Genomic DNA, 18,689 nt, shown 5'->3' with positions numbered 1-18,689 from the left:
AAGATAGTATTTTGGGAGAAATTTTGTGAGCAAGTAGAAGAAGGCATGACACACATTTTTGAGAATGTACGAGTAAAGAAAGATGCCCTTACTAAGCAACTATACATAAATACTGCCAAAAGTGGCACTGCCATTAAGCAAACAGAGCCACATACTGATATTTTAGCTTTAGCACCGAGATTAACTGATGATTCTATCACTGCAACTGTGGAAGGATCTGTAGCAGGTGTAATTTCAACGTCCACATACGTGGCCTGTATAAAATGCAATAAGAAGATCGAACATGATGACAACTCAGACATTATTACTTGTAGTAATTGTAATATGCAACAGATGAAAGACTTTTGTCCCAGTCAGTATTATGCTCAAGTATTTTTCCTAACCACACCAAAGAAGGAAAAGTTGTCTCTTACACTTTTTAACAAAGTCATCTCGCAATTGTTTAACACAGAGGGTCTGACTGATCCTTCTAAGCATGACTTCTTTAAACTGTTACTGGCCTTAAACAACATTGTAGTTACCTACAATAAGCGTACCAAAGCAGTAACCCAAATTGTCCGACCAAATATATAGTCAATTTCCATCTTGACAAGCTATAGTTGACCTATCCATGATAAGGCCCTTTGTTCATTACATGTTGCGTTAGGCAGTGTCACTCATCCTTCTAAAGATCAACACCAAGCTGTTACTAGCCTTGAAAAAAACATTGTATTTACCTACAATAAGAAAGTAACTTAAACTGTCAGACCAAATATATAGTCCTGATTAGTTCACCTATAGACGATAAGGCCCGTTGTTCATTGCATATTGACCTATACAAAACAGTACAGTTCACCTATACAAAACAACACTGTTCATTACATGTTGCTTTGAAATAAACGAATATGTTCCTTTTTACTCTTACAAGCATTTATAGGTTCAAAGTACATGTAACTATGTTGTTTAAGAAATAAAATAAGTTATATTTTTGTTGCAGTTTCCATTGTCATATTGACATACAAACACGCTACTAACGGCAGCACTCACTTCTCATTGAGAACTCCTAGTATCCTCTATATATTAAACACCATTACGGCCGTAAAGCACTATATATGTATATATGTGTCTGTATTCGGACAAACAGCCTTAGAATTTGACTTGCCACTGATAATCTTGATACAATTGTGTCCTAGAGCTAGCTTCGATAAGGCTTATCGTAGCTCAAATAAAGGGAAATGACTCTCAGGGTGAATGCCTTTTTAGGCCAGAAAGATTAAATTCACGGTCTTTTCATTGAATCATGAATTGTGCAGTTTAATTAAGAGTGCTTTCAACATGAAATTCGAGTCTAAATCAATACAAACGTACGCATATCAAAACCCCGACGGAGAGCTGATCTATAGCTTTCTAATGACCTGAATCGTCCTAAATGTACTGAACAAAAGCTTTCTACATCGGGAATCGGTTAAACTTCAAGCAAAGTAAGCCTTAATTATGAGTAAGTGACCTATAAATAAGAATAAATATATAAATATATGAAACATGCCGCAATACGTTCTCTACATTTCATACAGGTAAGATTTACAAGCTGCTGCCATTAGGGAAGCAAAGAAACAGAAACAGGAACAAAAAATCACAGGTTACACGAACGGGGGGGTTCAAATCTACGGGAATGTTTTTGGCAAATCAGTAAGATACTGTACATAAAAAAAAAAGCCTTGCCATGCTTGTAAAGGCCGTTGAAGTCAGTGGAAATGAATTGAACGAGCCAAATTCAGCTAAATTAGAGGTTAAATTGATCATTTGACTTGTCGCGCTAATTTAGACACGCTTGCCCTCTGCGATTTCACCAAAATGACCCCATTATGTCTTAACTGTCAATCATTGCGACAAAAGCACGAAAAGCAGCCAAACCGTGCATTAATTCTCATAGTTCAAGGTTGGTCTGGTCTGACATAAGCAGAGTGGCTGGTGTCATTTGTTTTGAGTATGAAACTCCCCAATTTACGTACTCTAAATGTGGATCAATTTATTCATCTGGAGTCGTATTGGGGAAGACGGGCCTCAGTCAAAAAACTGAGTTGACAAGGACAGTTACTTTATTACCATAACAACACTACCTAACAGTCAATCTGCACGTAAATTTGATTCATTTCCATGAAATGATCTGCCTTATCCGAAACTTTACATTAATAGTAACATTAAATTTTTATTTCTTGTTTGATTTCCTAAGCTATTTCTTATTAATTGATTATTAAACTATGTGTGAATTCATTCTACAGATGATTCGCACGACGTTTAATCCATATCGCTGGGACGTGAGCTACCAACAAATAAAGTCGGAAATACTGAGTCTTGAATTCTCAGACAGTAAAGGAACAGTATTACCCGTTGGAGGAAATAATATAGATATCGACATCAAAATACCTCTTAATTCTGAAATTAACTCTTCAAAGAACTACTTCTTTATCAGACCACTAATGATGCGATACCACACTTTGGAGCTCACGGATGTTTCTGATTCTATGATCCTTGAGGTGAAACCAACAAACCTTAGTGTCACAATGGTAGTATATGTTAAATATGGAGAACGCCCAACGGTAAACAGTTACAGTTATACTGCCATTGTACCTGATTATTCGTCTTGTAACTGGGTCAACGAAAGTGGTCGGTTTGCAGCAAAGTGCTCAAGGAATCCATTTAAGATCATGTCTACTGCAAACTTCAAACAGGCAGGTACGTATTACGTCGGAGTGTTGTACGCCGAAAGTGGTGACTTGAATCGTACTCGAGTTAGACGCTCGTGTTTTGGAAGAAGACGAAAGAAAAGAGACTGTGTTGAACCTAAGCCACCTCCATTGAAAGGAATTGAGTACAACAGAACATTGACATACAATTCTAGCACTGACCAGAACTATAGCGTCAGTGTCCGCAAGTACAGCTGCTACTATTTCTCATTGACGCAGGACAAGTGGACTAAAGATGGGTGTAAGGTTGGTTGGAAAGAATATTCTTGACTAAAAATGGCTTAGAATTATATCAAACACAAATTTCATTCGCTGCCTACCTTACCTACTGACAAACTTTATGGACTGACCGTGTTACCAACTGGCAGGCTGCAACAACACTTTCACTTTGACACCCATATAAGATGAACCACGATTACAGGCGCATGCCTCGGTTCACACTAGTAACCGATATTTCACCTCATAGTTGAATATTCTATATGTGATGTGGAACGAACTGCATGCAAACGTTTTTACTTTTATTTAGGTTGGAGATGACACGAACGACCAAATACTCCAGTGTCGATGCAATCATCTCACAGCTTTTGCTGGCGGCTTTGTCATTGCTCCAAATCAGATAGACTTCGACAAAGTGTTCATAGAATTTACCAGACTTGAAGAAACAGGAAATTATGTGGTTCTTGCAACAGTCTGTACTATTTTTGGTGTCTATATCTTGGTGGTAATCTGGGCAAGAAAGGCTGATATGTTTGACGAAAGAAAGGTGGATATTATAGATGCATCCGAGATACAATCGGCATTGGCCAATTTTATCTAAATCAAAAGCTTCCATATTTATTTTGGGAGATACGATCATATTTATTTCCTTTCGATGTTTTTTTATCCATGGAAGAAGTTCTGATGCTAATTTTAGACGAAAGAAGTGAACAAAAAATTTAGATAAAAGCACCGAAGCGTGACTCTGAAGACCACCTGCCTTAACCGCATTACAAAATGCGCAAAAAAGACTGATTTGGACAAGCGCGTATTCTTAAGTCTTTTAAGCAGGAGTCTTTTGAGGAGGCGGCGTGGCCGAGTGGTTTACAGCGCTGGATTTGAAATCTGGAGGTCCCTGGTTCAAATCATCCGCCCTACCGCTATCTGAATTTGTTCTCGGTAGCCCTCGAGTTCAACTCCTCGACCGCTTTGTGTAAATAGCCAACTGGTCAGCCTCCAACCGGTTGGGATTCTTAATAGTTTATGTTATATTTGAAATATTTGTTTATTTATTTACAGTGTCTCCGATTAGCACATTTAATTAATAGTACTAAATACATTTGACACTTAACTAAAGTTATTATTATTAATATTATTATTATTATTTATGTTTTAATCGTATCTTTAACAAAATTCTCGATTGTGATTGGTTCTCCGCGCGCAAATTTGACCTTTTCGTAATTGGCTACCTGTAATTGGTTACTTACGTGATTCCCACGTCAATTACGCGCACTTTAATGGCTTCCTTCGCACTGTTTCCTACAGTTTTCAAAACATACGAAAAGCGTTACAGACGTTTCTGCTCAAAAGAAGTTGCTAAAAGACATTTTTATTTCTGAAATTTGTTATAGATACGATTAATTAGTAGTTGGACCTCGTGTCATACAGTTCAGGGAGTAATCGTGCTCGTAATTTCAAATCGGCCTCGCGCTTCGCGCTTGTCTGATTTTAAAATTACTCGCGCGATTACTCCCTGAATTGTACTCCATTCGGTCCAATTACTATTAGTTATTATTAAGCAAGAGACGTTACATACGATCATTAACTTATTACTGCGTGGGCGCATGATGCTCATTCTCACCTTGAAAGTCGCTAGTCCTAAATAGGCGCCGATTAAAAAGAATCGTTAAAGATTGCATCTCTGCAATGGAAAATTCCCTCTTCAGGAAATCATGGCAGTTGTATTCTCGTCTTGGACTGGATATTTGCTTTGATGAATACAACTACCATGGTTCCCTGCGGGCGCGTCTCATAGAGGTAATTGGCCATTTATTCGATCTATTCCTTAATATTGTATACACGTAAACTTCTGACTCATTTCAGGTGAAACTAACATGAACTTTGAAAAATGATGTATAAAAATATCAGTTTCTATCAAGCACAGCTTAGCTGAGTTATAACGAGTAAAATTGTTCTTTTCTTGGTAGCGGGGCCCGACGGTACACGTTACACCGACTGTCAGTGGCATACACACTTATTATTTGACTGTAACTACCGGCGTTTGGCGTAATGCTGGGTCGACGGCTAACGTTTTCATTAAAATCTACGGCACTGAAGATACTCTAGAGGCCGTTAATTTAACTAAAAGCTCTCCACCAGGAAGGAAGATGTTTGGAAGAGGAAGCGTCAATAGGTTTGTTTTCCATCTAGAGAAATCGCTCGGAAATGTAATTAAAATAGAAATGTGGCATGACAATTCTGGGAAGAATTCATCGTGGTTTCTGGATGAAGTTTGCATTGTTGATGAAAGTACAGGCGAGAAGTGGTATTTTTTCCACAACAATTGGCTTTCACTTCACAAAGGTGATGGATCGACCAAGGTTACCCTAATGTTCAACGATCCAAATCATCACGGTCCTGGATTAAAAAAAATGTTTTACTCTGTCTCTTCAGTGGACCTCGCGGATTATCATCTCTGGGCCTCTGTCATCACTAGACCACCGCGTAACCCATTTACACGTGTACAACGAGCTTCGTGTTGCCTTTCTTTTTTATATTTGGCGATGGCATGTAACGCAATGTTTTATCAAGTGACTGGAGTTTCCGATGAGGTGATTCAGATTGGACCGTTGAAAATATCACTCAGGCAATTCATTATTGGAATTGAGAGTTCGTTGATTGTTGCCCCAGCAAGTGTGTTGATAACTGTGTTATTCCGTTACAGAAAGGCTAAAACGTTCGAGAGTGGAGGGAACAAAGAAGAAACAGCCACTAAAAGTAATGTTTCAAAGAAATCCTGGGCTGACAGACAATGTTTGCTGCCCCATCCTTTGTTGTATCTCGGCTGGTTTCTTTGTATTGCGGCGATAGTGTCTTCTGCCACTATAACAGTATTTTACAGTCTGCAATGGGGGAAGGAAATTGCAGATCAATGGCTGGCTTCTGTGGTTGTCTCTTGTATCAAGGATGTTTTCATCTGGCAACCGTGCAAAGTTTTATTCTTTACTTTTCTGTTGATTATCATCTCCAGGAGGCCGAAATCTCCCGACGAGGCGAGTAATAGCGTTGGATCATCGTTTACAGAGGAGATGAAGGAGCTGCGTGCGTATCAATTACAAAGGGCAACGTTTTTTCGTTTTGCAAGACAGTTTGTTGCCTTCATGGTCTTCTATGTGTTGCTGATGACAGTTACTTATGGGGATAAAGATTATCACAGATATCTGATGAATAAAGGCACCCGAGATAGCTTTACTTACTTCGACAAGGTTTGTGTTGATCAAAATCATCATTGACAGCATTTAGTGTTATGGAAAAGAGAGCTGGATGTGATAATGGCTGTCGTGATCAATCATCAGTTGATGTCCATCGTAGGGTTTGTTTCTCCTCAGAATACGATATTTGGTACATCTCATAGCCTGTAGAGGGAAAACCGTCAATATGTCAATAAACTCTGTAAGGATATTGAAGCATTTTTTTTTAAAAACAGTTTATCATGTCTGAACTACTCCAAACATTCCCATTGCTCGGTTGCTCGCATTCCTTTTATTTGTTTGGAAATCTTATTTTCTGAAGACAGTCAAGAATGATAAAGACGGATTTTATCCCCACATAAACAGTAATACATCAATTTAGATACCGAAAACATTAATTTTACAAACTTCGTCAACTAAAAAACCTCGATAATCTTTAAATACTGTCCTTCAGCGGCATTGTCCAAAAACAACGATAACAATAATTCAACAATAAACAAACGAACAAAAAACGATACAAAAGTTCAAATGAGGCTGAAACTACTTTTAATTACTACTTGCAATTTCAACAGTAGTTTTAGGCCTCATTCGAAATTTTGATTTGTTGAAGGTTGAAAGCTTACTTTTCCTCGTTACTTTTTACCTCCTTGTATCTCCTTTAGGTAAACACCGGCGAAAAACTATGGATTTACATGTTGCACAAGTTCATCCACGAATCATATGCCGGTGAATGGTACAATGGCCAACAGGAACAGACACCAGAGTATATAGGAAACAAAGTTTCAATACTAATTAGAATGCCACGACTTCGACAGCTGAGGATACAGGAAGGTAAATTATTTTAATTATAATAATTTTTTTGGGGGGGGGGAGGGGGAGGGGGTTGGTTGGTATTTACAACGTTATATATCTTGCAACTACTAGGAGATAAATTCAGAAGAGACTTATGGTCTTGAGCTACTGAAAGCCATTCCAATTATAAACATTCGTAACCGCAGCAGGATTATCTAATTTTAATGTTCCTGTTTCAATTAGATTCTTGCCGAGTGATGAAAGAGTTTGAGACGATCATTGACAAGTGCTACGATTTCTACTCGATGTCAGAGGAGGATACAACTCGTCTCTATCTCCCACATTGGATTCATTTGTCAGACGCGCAGCAGGATTGGGCCAACCTGTCACAACTCTGTCCCAGACCATGGCGTTATTCGTCACCAGAAGAGCTCAATAACTTGCCTTCGTGGGCACAGCATCATCTATATGACGGTGGTGGGTATGTTCTTGACCTTGGGTATGATAAACCAACTGCTATCCGTATGATGGAAGGCGTCAAAGACAAGGACTGGATTGACAGAAGAGCAAGGGCCGTTTTACTTGAATTCCAAGTTTTGAACTTAAACACTAATTTAATGAGCATTGTAACTTACCATTATGAGGTTCTACCGTTTGGATTTGGGCTTACTTACGAGAAGATTGACACGATAAAGCTGTTTAATTTCCAAAATCTATCTTACAGTTTTTATATAACGTGCCAACTGTTGTTTATACTGGTGGTATTGCTGTATGTCGTCATCCTTTTAGTCAGACTATATCGCCAAGGATGTGCATTTTTTAAACTTATGTGGAACTGGATAGATATTGCACAGATTACGAGTGCCTCACTTGCCATTGTGTTCTACATTATAAAGGTAAAATTTATGCATGAGAGCATACAAGAACTTCGAAAGAACCCGTTTGTGACAGTGAGTTTCCAGTTTGCAATTTTCTGGACTGAGGTTGAAAATGCTGCTCTCTCTTTCGCCTTATTTATTGCCACTTGCAAAATTCTTCATTTTGTTCGTCTCAATCCACATGTGCAAATCTTAGCATGGACAATTATTACGGCGAGGCACGACATTTTCTCATTTTGTGCCCTCTTTGGTATACTTTTTGTGGCACATGCTCATTTTGCTTATTTGGCTTTTGGTAGCTCTGTGTTTTCGTTTTCATCCTTTCTTCGCTCGTTCGCTTCTGAGTTTGAAATGTCGCTGGGTAAAACAGTACACTTCGTTGAAACCAATGATGTCAATAGAGTTTTGACCTCACTTTTTGCTGTCAGTTTTATGCTGACGCTTGCAGTTCTTCTTGTCAATATTTTTGTATCTATTATTGATATAAATTTACATGACGTGAAGGAAGACGACGAGAAAGTAAAAGAAGCGTCTATCATGGGAAAGTTTATTGAAAAGTTTTTTTTTGGTTTTAATTGCAAGACTAAAACAGAAAACACCCAGAAATAAATTTGAAATTAAAAAATACATCATTACGAATGCTTACTCGCCACATCATGCTTTATATTAGTACTGTACGGCGGTAGGTAGCTGAAAAATAATGTGATAATCTGTATTCCAGTTGACCTGTGTTTACATTATTAGAGACGTAATGAGAGACATCTCCTGAAATTAATCTATGTCGTTTAAGTCGTATTAAGAGTCGTTAGGTTAGCGGTTTTCAGCCTATAAATAGTTTCCTTTACGTTACTACTTTAGATGGTTATTGACTGATCAATGCCATTCTGAAGTTTGAGATTTTAATAGTAACTAAATCCCTGCCGGGCAAAAAGCCTTTTGTTACCTTATACTTTGTCAAGACGATATTCTAGTTATAAAAAACTTCGTATAACAGTTTACATGGCATTATCCAAAAGAGTAAAAACCACCTCCACGTTTTATGTAAAATAGGGAGTTTAAGAAAACCACGACGGCGACGGCAACGGGAACGTCGCTAAACAAAAGATTTAATTAGGAGAACAATGGCTTTGCACGTGCGTTATAATTCTTGGCACATTTCTTTACCGTCCTCGGCAAAACAACAACGTGAAATGACCAAATTCTGCGTTGTCTGGAGAACGTGAACCACGAGGACTGATTTTTAAAAATTTTTATTTCAAGTTTATCGCTGTGTCCCAGATTCAGTTTCGTGAAAGTTTTGTCGGTGATAAACAAAGTAAATGACTTTAGGGTATCGCGAGATTCGTAGGTAAAATATAAAGTCATTTTTTAATCGACGTTGTCCTCGGCGTCGCCGTCGTGGCTACTTAAACTCCCTAATACCTTTTTAAGCGGCGTTTCTAGATTAAATACTAGTAGTAACCAGAGATTATGAGAGTGCGTTCGATGCTCTCACTTTAATATATATATATATATATATATATATATATATATATATATATATATATATATATAAACGTTTGATAAAGCAAGGACGGACAACTTCTGACGGTAAAAAAAGTTACAAAGTTAAAAATTTAATAGAAAAACGTTTCGGTCTTAGACCTTCATCAGTTACAAGAGAAAAAGGACGAAAACTAAGTTTAAATACGGTTACAGTGTGGGAGATTACGTAACGAAATGAAAAATACAATATTGTGCTATTAATACATCGTGATTAATACAATACAGGAAGAAAATGCAAAACGAGAAATACAATGCTGTACTATAAATTGCGTCATACAGGGTGATAATTAATAGACCAAACGAAAAGAATACAATACTGTGCATAAATTACATTATAGAGCGTGATAATTGCAGAACTAGGTTAAATTCAACCTAAAAACTAAAAGAGTTAAAATAGATAAAACGGACTCTTGCAATGCGGTAAATATAACGGGAAAAATAGTTTGCAAAGATAAGCAGTTGAAAAAAAAAAAAAAAAAAAGAAGAAACCTACGTTTACGCTGGACAAAGTTAATAACAAAATCCCAAATCGAGGCCTTTGGAGCATTAAAGGGTTGACAAACAACAAAATCCCTGGAGGGGCCCTTAAACAATAAGCTGTAATAAGATCCCAGGCAGGGCCTTTGAGCATACCTAACACCCAAAAAGCTGACAAAATCCAAGGAAGGGCCTTTGAACTGCCTTATGGCGCGGACGCATATTTACACAAGAGAAAGTTAATTATAACAAATTCTCTTTTTGGAGTGAAATTCTTTTCTTTTATTTAAGCCATGGGGAGCCAAAGAGAACAGTTGAGCACTCCAATAAGCCTCTTTCGTAATTAAAAACCTATCGATCTCGTCTGAGTCATTAGGGGCCTGCACCTGATCAATGCATTGGAATTCAAAATCATCCAAGGAGTGTGGAATTTTATTGAAATGTACTGCTACCTCACAAGTGGTTTTGTTTGTGAGCATAGCAGACTTGTGGTTACGAAACCTAACCCGAAAATCGGTGGTAGTTGATCCTATGTACTGTAAACGACATTTCTTGCAGGAAACTAAATAGATCACGTTTTTAGAATCACAAGAAAGCCTTGAATGAATGGTGTATTTTCTGCCCGTTTTAAAACTTAGAAATGATTTAGATTCAACAAAGAAATTTCGACAGAGATCGCATCTATTTCTTTCACATTTAAAGCAGCCATTGTTTGGCTGAATTGTTTGTCCCTCATCGGCGGTTTTAAAACGAGATGGTGCTAATAATTCTTTCAAGTTTTTTGTTCTACGAAAAGATGGTATGATAGAGCCTTGAGGGAAAAGTTCTTTCAATTTAGGGTTGGATTGCAAAATCAACAAATGCTTTCTAATTATGCTACTCACATTAGGCAAATTAGGATTAAATGTGAGAACAAATGGAAATAATTTCTTCGATTGTTTTCCGCGTTGCCGTAGTAAATCATTCCTAGAAATGGTGGAGGCTTTGGAGAATTGATCGTCAACTAATTTGGAGGGATAACCCTGATTAACAAGATAACCCTTGTACTCAACTGTTCTCTCGGCAAGGAAAGTTTCTTCAGAGCAATTTCTCTTCAATCTAGTCGCTACTCCAAAAGGAATAGCCTTGAAGACATGCTTGGGATGGCAGCTAGAAGGTGGAAGATATAAATGACTATCTGTAGGTTTAGAATAAACATCAGTTCTACTAAACCCATCCACAAGATGTAAAGTAAGATCAAGTACGTGAAGCTCACGTTCAGAAAAAACTAACTCGAATTTAATAGTAGGGTATAGAGAATTAATGTAATCAGTAAATTGATGTAAGGCAGGAAGGCCTTGCTGCCAAAGATCAAAGACATCGTCACGATAACGCCACCACAAGGACGGCTTTATCGGACCGGAAAACTTAGCTTTAAGATCAATTTCACCCATGGCTAGATCGGCATAACTACATGCATTTTTTGGACCCATGGCCGTGCCATGAATCTGAAGAAAGAAATTCTCCTTAAAAACAGAATGGTTGCTTTTCAAACAGATTTTTACGGCTTCTAATATGCAGGATGTAGACGGAATTTTGTTTTCCCTAGCATTCAAAGCTTTCCTAACTGCAGTAAGACCAAGTTTGTTATCGATGTTGGGCAACATTGAAACCACATCCCACGAAACCAGTAAGGTGCCGGTTGGAAAAGGGCCACTCGTGTTAAGATCTCCTATTTTTTTAAATTCATTTTTGCGGTGAGGCTTGGACTGTGAATCTTCATTGATCCTCCTGACGCAGTGGCATTCTTTGTTGGCTTGAGGCATTTTATAACCGTTTATATATATATATATATATATATATATATATATATATATGTCTGGATTTATGAAAACGGTGTTAAAGACTGAATCAGGTGTTTTTTGATTTTTTTTTTTTTTTTTTCATTTCTTTGTTTTTGTTTTCTGCTTTCGCTATGACAGCAGCTTGTAAATCTTACCTAGCATGAAATGTAGGAACTCCTTGCCGCATGTTTCATTTATTTAGGTATTTTTTTCATTATTCATCGACCCTCCCCCCCCCCCCCCCTTTTTCAATTTGCGTTAAGTTTAGCCCAGGCTACACTCGTCTGAATTCAGTTCGCGCGGTGACTCTGACAAGGAGCGACCGATTAGCGTTCTGTATTTGCTGTCTAAAGGAAGTCTGCCCGAGGACATCATTAAGTCCAATGAAGGCCCAAGTCTAACGATTTGCTAGTAAGCGTCGTCCATTATCGTACCTGAGGCGGGCCTGAGGACATGTGTAAACTGTACGGGTCACATTTAGTCCCGTAACAGAAGGCCGTTTGCCCTGTGGCGATAATGTTGTGCTTGCTTTAGACAGCAAAAATCTTTCGCCACATCAATTTAGGGCTTAGACGTGCAATGGACTGGACATTTCTAGCTGCTGTTGGCGTCATTTGCTTTGAACTTTGATGTAGCTAAAGACTTAGAAAAAAAATCTGTTGAAATCTGGATGTGCCATTCCGCGCTCGACAAAATTGAAGTACATCCGGGACATTGCTATTTGCGAGCAAAACATGGCCACGAGGAGAGAGAAGAACATGAGTTCAAGCGCTGATCGTGAGTAGAATTTCCTTGTTTTATCAATTTTAGGCGTTCTCGGCTTAGCTAAGTATCAGAACTGTCTGTGATTCGCTAGCGCGGAAGAAATTTATTTGCGTGGCTTCCGGGCGATAATTGACGTAACGACAACATGTTGAGTGTTCGCTTACTGCTAACTATGGCCTAGTTTGTCTGAAGTTCAATCGATTCTCGATGTAGGAAGCTCTTGTTCAGTCCATTTAGGACGATGCAGGCCTTTAGAAAGCGATAGATTAGCTCTCCGCCGCGGTTTTGATATCTGTACGTTCGTGTTGATTTAGACTCCAATTTCATGTTAAAAGCACTCTTAATTAAATTGTACAATTCATGATTCAACGAAAAGACGGTGAATTTAGTCTTCCTGGCTTCAAAAGGCATACAGGAGAGTTATTTGCTGTTATTTGAGCTACGATAAGCCTCGTGGAAAGCTAGCTCTAGGACAGAATTGTAGCAAGTTAGATTATCAGTGACAAGTCAAATTCTATGGCCATGTTTTTGCGAATCCGGTCAGATATTGAAATGAAATGTCACGTAACGGCTACTTTTTGGCTGAAATATAGAGGTAAATAACCGATTCCACTGCTTACCATGCTCTTGTTAGCGTGACTGGCTAATTTAACCCACAGTAAAGACATAGTGAGGTCATTTAGGTGAAATCGCAGAGGTTAAGCCTGTCTAAATTAGTGCCGCGGCGAACCAAATGATCAATTTAAGCTCTAATTTAGTTTTGTTTGGCTCGTTCGACTCATTTTGCAGCGACTTTAAAGGCTTGTATAGGCATGGTATGGACTCTATTAAGAGTACACGAGGTAGATAGCACTCTCGGTGCGACATGGCCATATTTATGTACATTTTCTAACCGTTTTTTCAAAAACATGCCCGCTATTTTGGTGCAAAGTCTTTAACACGGTTTTCATAAATTCAGACATATATATATATATATATATATATATATATATATATATATATATATATATATATATAAAAAGTTAAGATGCTTCGAGCCAACAGGGATGCCACGCGCCAGAAGGATCCAAAAGGATTCGTAGTCCAAACCTCGAGTAATGAAATTTGTAGGCAATTGTGGAAAACGAGGACGGACAACTTCGAGCGAAAAAAATATATATATACGGTAAAAAATCTAAGAAATCTAAAAAAAAGGTTTAAAAATTTAATAAAAATAAACGTTTCGGTCAAAGACCTTCATCAGTTGCAGTGCAAGTGAATAATAAATTACAATAACCTTAAATAAGTTTACAATATAAAAAATGACATCATATTACAAAGATGATTACATAACAGGGCGTGGTAACACATGAAAACGAAAAAATTAACCAATGATAAACAATCGGTGATTACTAAGCGAGATACTATGACAATGCGGTACAAAACTCAAAAGACACAAACCAAATAAGAATAAATAATCGAATATAATACAAATAAGATTAATATCAAAAAAGTAACGCGATTCGTCGAGTCAGCCGAAAGTGTGAAGGGACCCGCGTGTAAAATATTCAATGTTCAAAAAAGGCGGTCCTAAAATCCCCAAACAAAGCCCTTGAAACTATGCCGCGGCAAGGCACAACAGGCGCCCTAAACAGGGCCCTTAAACAACAATAATGTAATAAATTCCCCGATGGGGGCCCCTGAGAAAACCTAGCGCTAACAAAGCTAACAAGATCCAAGGTCAGGGCCTTTGAACACCTGAACTAAGATAACCGCCAAATTTGCAAGTTATTTTTGCGCTAATTGTAGTTTATTCTTTTTTTCGAGTGGAATTCCTGACGTTTGTTCAAGCCAAAAGGTGCCAGAAGGTAACTTACTAATGTAACTTACAATACATTGGCTCTACAACAACAGATTTTAGAATTAGATTTCGCAACCACAAGTCTGCTATGCTGACCAAGAAAAAGACTTGTGAGGTAGCGGTGCATTTCAACAGAACACCGCACGACTTAAACGACTTTTCTTTCCAGTGTATTGATCAAGTGCAGATAAATGCAAACAATACAAGTAACATCGAAAAGCTTTTAATCACTAAAGAGGCATATTGGAGTGCACAGTTGTTCTCTCTGGCACCTTTTGGCTTGAACAAACGTCAGGAATTCCACTCGAAAAAAAGAATAAACTACAATTAGCGCAAAAATAACTTGCAAATTTGGCGGTTATCTTAGTTCAGGTGTTCAAAGGCCCTGACCTTGGATCTTGTTAGCTTTGTTAGCGCTAGGTTTTCTCAGGGGCCCCCATCGGGGAATTTATTACATTATTGTTGTTTAAGGGCCCTGTTTAGGGCGCCTGTTGTGCCTTGCCGCGGCATAGTTTCAAGGGCTTTGTTTGGGGATTTTAGGACCGCCTTTTTTGAACATTGAATATTTTACACGCGGGTCCCTTCACACTTTCGGCTGACTCGACGAATCGCGTTACTTTTTTGATATTAATCTTATTTGTATTATATTCGATTATTTATTCTTATTTGGTTTGTGTCTTTTGAGTTTTGTACCGCATTGTCATAGTATCTCGCTTAGTAATCACCGATTGTTTATCATTGGTTAATTTTTTCGTTTTCATGTGTTACCACGCCCTGTTATGTAATCATCTTTGTAATATGATGTCATTTTTTATATTGTAAACTTATTTAAGGTTATTGTAATTTATTATTCACTTGCACTGCAACTGATGAAGGTCTTTGACCGAAACGTTTATTTTTATTAAATTTTTAAACCTTTTTTTTAGATTTCTTAGATTTTTTACCGTATATATATATTTTTTTCGCTCGAAGTTGTCCGTCCTCGTTTTCCACAATTGCCTATATATATATATATATATATATATATATATATATATACCGTAAAGAAATGATTTCACTAGCTGACTTTCAACATTTGTCTATTGCTAAAATCAACATTTTTCAGCAGCAACAGAGGTTCTACAGTCAGATATGCATAGTGTCAAAGTCCATGCTAGTGAAGAGGTCACGATTTGTTGATACGTTAGGTGACGCCGCCAGTTTCTGTAGACTCTCAAGTATATTTAAATTACGTACATTATTCTAAGCTAGCATTTGCAATCGCGTGCTCGTTTCGCGTGGCCGTTTATCGTGAACAAACTCTGTGCGACTTATTCGAGTATTTCCCCTGATGAATAAAGTAGTCTTATGGATCTTGCCTTCAGAGTACTTTTCCACCGATTCCAAACAATAAAATTTCGACCGGATAAAGACTGAGCTATCTGTCGCGACTGAACTAATCAACAAATGCAATCAAAATGTAGCTGTTCCCACGGTTATCATTCCAAAGCCAAGTCGCGTTAATAAACAAGGACAGTTCCCTCAAACGTCGATAAATGCTACCGTCGAAGCGTTTAAATTTGCCAAATCTAACGCTGAGAGCACATAATAGCGAAGTGACGGCGACTGAATGGAAAGTCAAAGAAAGATCCATCGGAAAGACGAGCTCACGTGGCCTGCTCACATACTCACATGTTCGCCACATGTCTTATCATATGTCTTAGCATTAAACCGTACCAGTTTAGTTGGCGTGACATGCCCCTGCAAAAATCAAGCGGGGTGGCCATTTTGGTGCCCTTACAGGAATGTGGTTTTCTTGGCCTTGTCCGTGCACAGGATTACCAACTCTGAAGTGCCACAGGTCAAAATTAGGTTTGCGTTCCACTTCGTCGAACGCAATAATTTTTTTGAAAAAAGCTGTTGAAACTTGTTCAGCTTTTCAATGAAAACGAAATAGCTCGTGGGGGCTTTTCTTTGATAAATAATTTTCATTCAGTAAATGTACGAGTAAATTAAATGGAATAAAATGCATCCACTCCTGTGGCAAATTAATCTTAAGGGGGGTCGTCGTCTTCGCTTATCACGCAGCCGCGCAAAGCAGGAATTTGTCCTTTTTATATTTAATTGTCATATAATAGATATGTCAAGGCTCTAAGTATAACTATCTACGTGCGTTGCAAGGTTTCACAAAATAATAACCAGTAAACAACCTTTGATATGGCTAGAAATCTCGGACACGCAAGTACAGTTGAAAAGTCCAGATTAAGCAAAAGCGAGTCACATAATTCCTCACGACTTAGAGACTTGACTGAGAAAACAGATTTAAAATCCCGCTTACCTGATCACTCCAGTCCAAAGTCCCAAGTGTTCACTCACTGTCTTTTGCTATGAGCCGAGACCCAAAATATCCTTAGAAAATTGTCGGTTTCTATGTTGTAATCGCTGCGTTTTTCAAGTATAATAATAATGATGAAGCAATGTAGTAACAGTATGGCGGCAGTGCCAGAACAGCTGGAAAACAAATTTCCATACTTGGAAAAACGGGTAACATTGGAAAAACGGATCACACTTGGAAGAAACGTCACACTTGTAAAAATGGGCCTCACTGGGAAAAATGGGTCACCCTTGGAAAGATTGTGTCATACTTGGAAAAAATGGTCACCATTAGAAAAATGGGTCACACTTGGAAAAATGGGTCACTTAAGGAAAAATGGGTCACCCTTGGAAAAACTGGTCACTCTTGAAAAAAATCATACTTGGAAAAACAGGTCACACTTGGAAAAACGGGTCACATTTGGGAAAATGGGTCACATTTGAAAAAATGGGTCACACTTAGAGAAGAGAAGTGGGTCACATTTGGGAAAATGAGTCACACTTGGAAATAAGGGTCACACTTTGAAAACTGGGTCACGCTTGGAAAAATGAGTTACACTTGGAAATTAGGAAATAACATTTTAAAAAAAGTGACACTTGGAAAAATGGATCACACTTCGAAAAAAGGGTCACATTTTAAAGAAATTGGTCACAATTAGAAAAGTGGACTACACTTGGGAAAAGGGTGACAAACTTGAATAAAAGGGTCACACTTAAAAAGATGGGCCAAACTTTAAAAAATGGGTCACATTTGGAAAAATGGGTCACACTTGGAAAACTGGGTCACACTTAAAAAATTAAGGGGTAACATTTGAAGTGACACTTGGAAAAATAGGTCACACTTGGGAAAATGAGTCACATTTGAAAAAATGGGTCACACTTGGAGAAAGAGGTCACACTTGGAAAACTGGGTCACACTTGGAAAAATGGCTTACACTTGAGAATTAGGGGGTAGCATTTAAAAAAAAAAGTGACACTTGAAAAAATGGGTCACACTGAAAAAAGAGTCGCATTTGCAAAAATTGGTCAAAATTAGAAAAGTGGGTTACACTTAAGAAAAGGTGGACATACTTGAATAAATGGGTCACACTTCAAAAAATGGGTTACTCTTTGAAAAAAAAAGTCACACTTGGAAAAAAGAGTCACACCTGGAAAAATGGGTCACACTTTGGTAAAAGGCTCACAATTGCAAAAAAAAAAGTCACACTTGGAAAAAACATGACGGGACACAGGGAGCCTTCTACTGTAAGTACCGCAGAGAAATGGTAGGAAATTTTCCTAGCATTCCTTACATACTCTCACTAGGGTTCTTCGTCTTGCGGTCAGGGAAGCGTCATAATCTGTTTTAGTGACATGTCGATGATATGAGATGAGAAATAAACCAGAAAGGGCCGATGGAACACGAGACAAGCTTTAAAATGAAGTCACGATATTAATAGTGCATTAAAAGTAAATAGTACGTTCGAGTCATTCCCGATGCTTTCAAATGATGGCGGACTCCACCGACGCCAATAATTTGGGACAAAACAAGGTCATTATATATGGGGTCACGTCTAAACACACGTGAACAAAGACTTGGGCAGGAAAAAAACGTGAGCGGACAAAACCGGGGAATGCCGATAAATCAAGTAATCCCGCAATGATGAACGAATTACACAACATGAACCTTCCTCTGCTTCTCCCCCTGAACCAAGTTCAGATCTACGAACTGAACTTAAAGATACCAAAGTGCCTACGAATGGATGTTGAGCGCGGCGAGCAGACGTAAATGTCTTGTTTACGCAATGAAAGCCATCACAATAAACTCTGAGCTTGCATCGAGATGCTTGTCCGGGCGTAAAGGAGCGTTTGATTAATCGATCTAAAACAGATCTTAAGGAATAAAAACCCAGATGATCTGGAATACTTGTCTAAGTATGTCGTTGGCAGTAGGAGCCACGTGCAGTATTATCATGCTCGGCAATTGAAGTTATTGTGTAGAAAATATCGCACAATTACACAGCCGAGGGCAAAATAAAGCGCGAGGAGAAACTTAGCACATGGAG

At 38.2% G+C, this 18,689-nt stretch overlaps 2 protein-coding genes across 2 annotated transcripts in view; both read left to right on the top strand.

Annotated features, from left to right (window-relative positions):
* Positions 1-573, top strand: part of LOC145484368 (uncharacterized) — a 7,532-nt gene extending 6,959 nt beyond the window's left edge. Inside the window, exon 4 of the mRNA XM_081462987.1 lies at positions 1-573. This exon is cut by the window's left edge and continues 440 nt beyond it. Coding sequence (XP_081319113.1) covers positions 1-573 — 573 coding nt within the window.
* The window catches only part of LOC145484472 (polycystin-1-like protein 2), a 20,018-nt gene extending 10,718 nt beyond the window's left edge, over positions 1-9,300 (top strand). The window contains exons 7-11 of the mRNA XM_081463094.1: positions 2,262-2,972; positions 3,253-3,489; positions 4,910-6,187; positions 6,835-7,003; positions 7,208-9,300. Coding sequence (XP_081319220.1) covers positions 2,262-2,972; positions 3,253-3,489; positions 4,910-6,187; positions 6,835-7,003; positions 7,208-8,451 — 3,639 coding nt within the window. The 3' untranslated portion in view covers positions 8,452-9,300. The remainder of the gene's footprint in view (positions 1-2,261; positions 2,973-3,252; positions 3,490-4,909; positions 6,188-6,834; positions 7,004-7,207) is intronic.
* Positions 9,301-18,689: the final 9,389 nt, after the last annotated feature.

The sequence above is a fragment of the Orbicella franksi genome, chromosome 4 (assembly GCF_964199315.1).
Source record: "Orbicella franksi chromosome 4, jaOrbFran1.1, whole genome shotgun sequence".
Classification (NCBI taxonomy): domain Eukaryota; kingdom Metazoa; phylum Cnidaria; class Anthozoa; order Scleractinia; family Merulinidae; genus Orbicella; species Orbicella franksi.
Note: the sequence above shows the minus strand (reverse complement) of the source record. Positions and strands in the feature narration are given on the sequence as shown.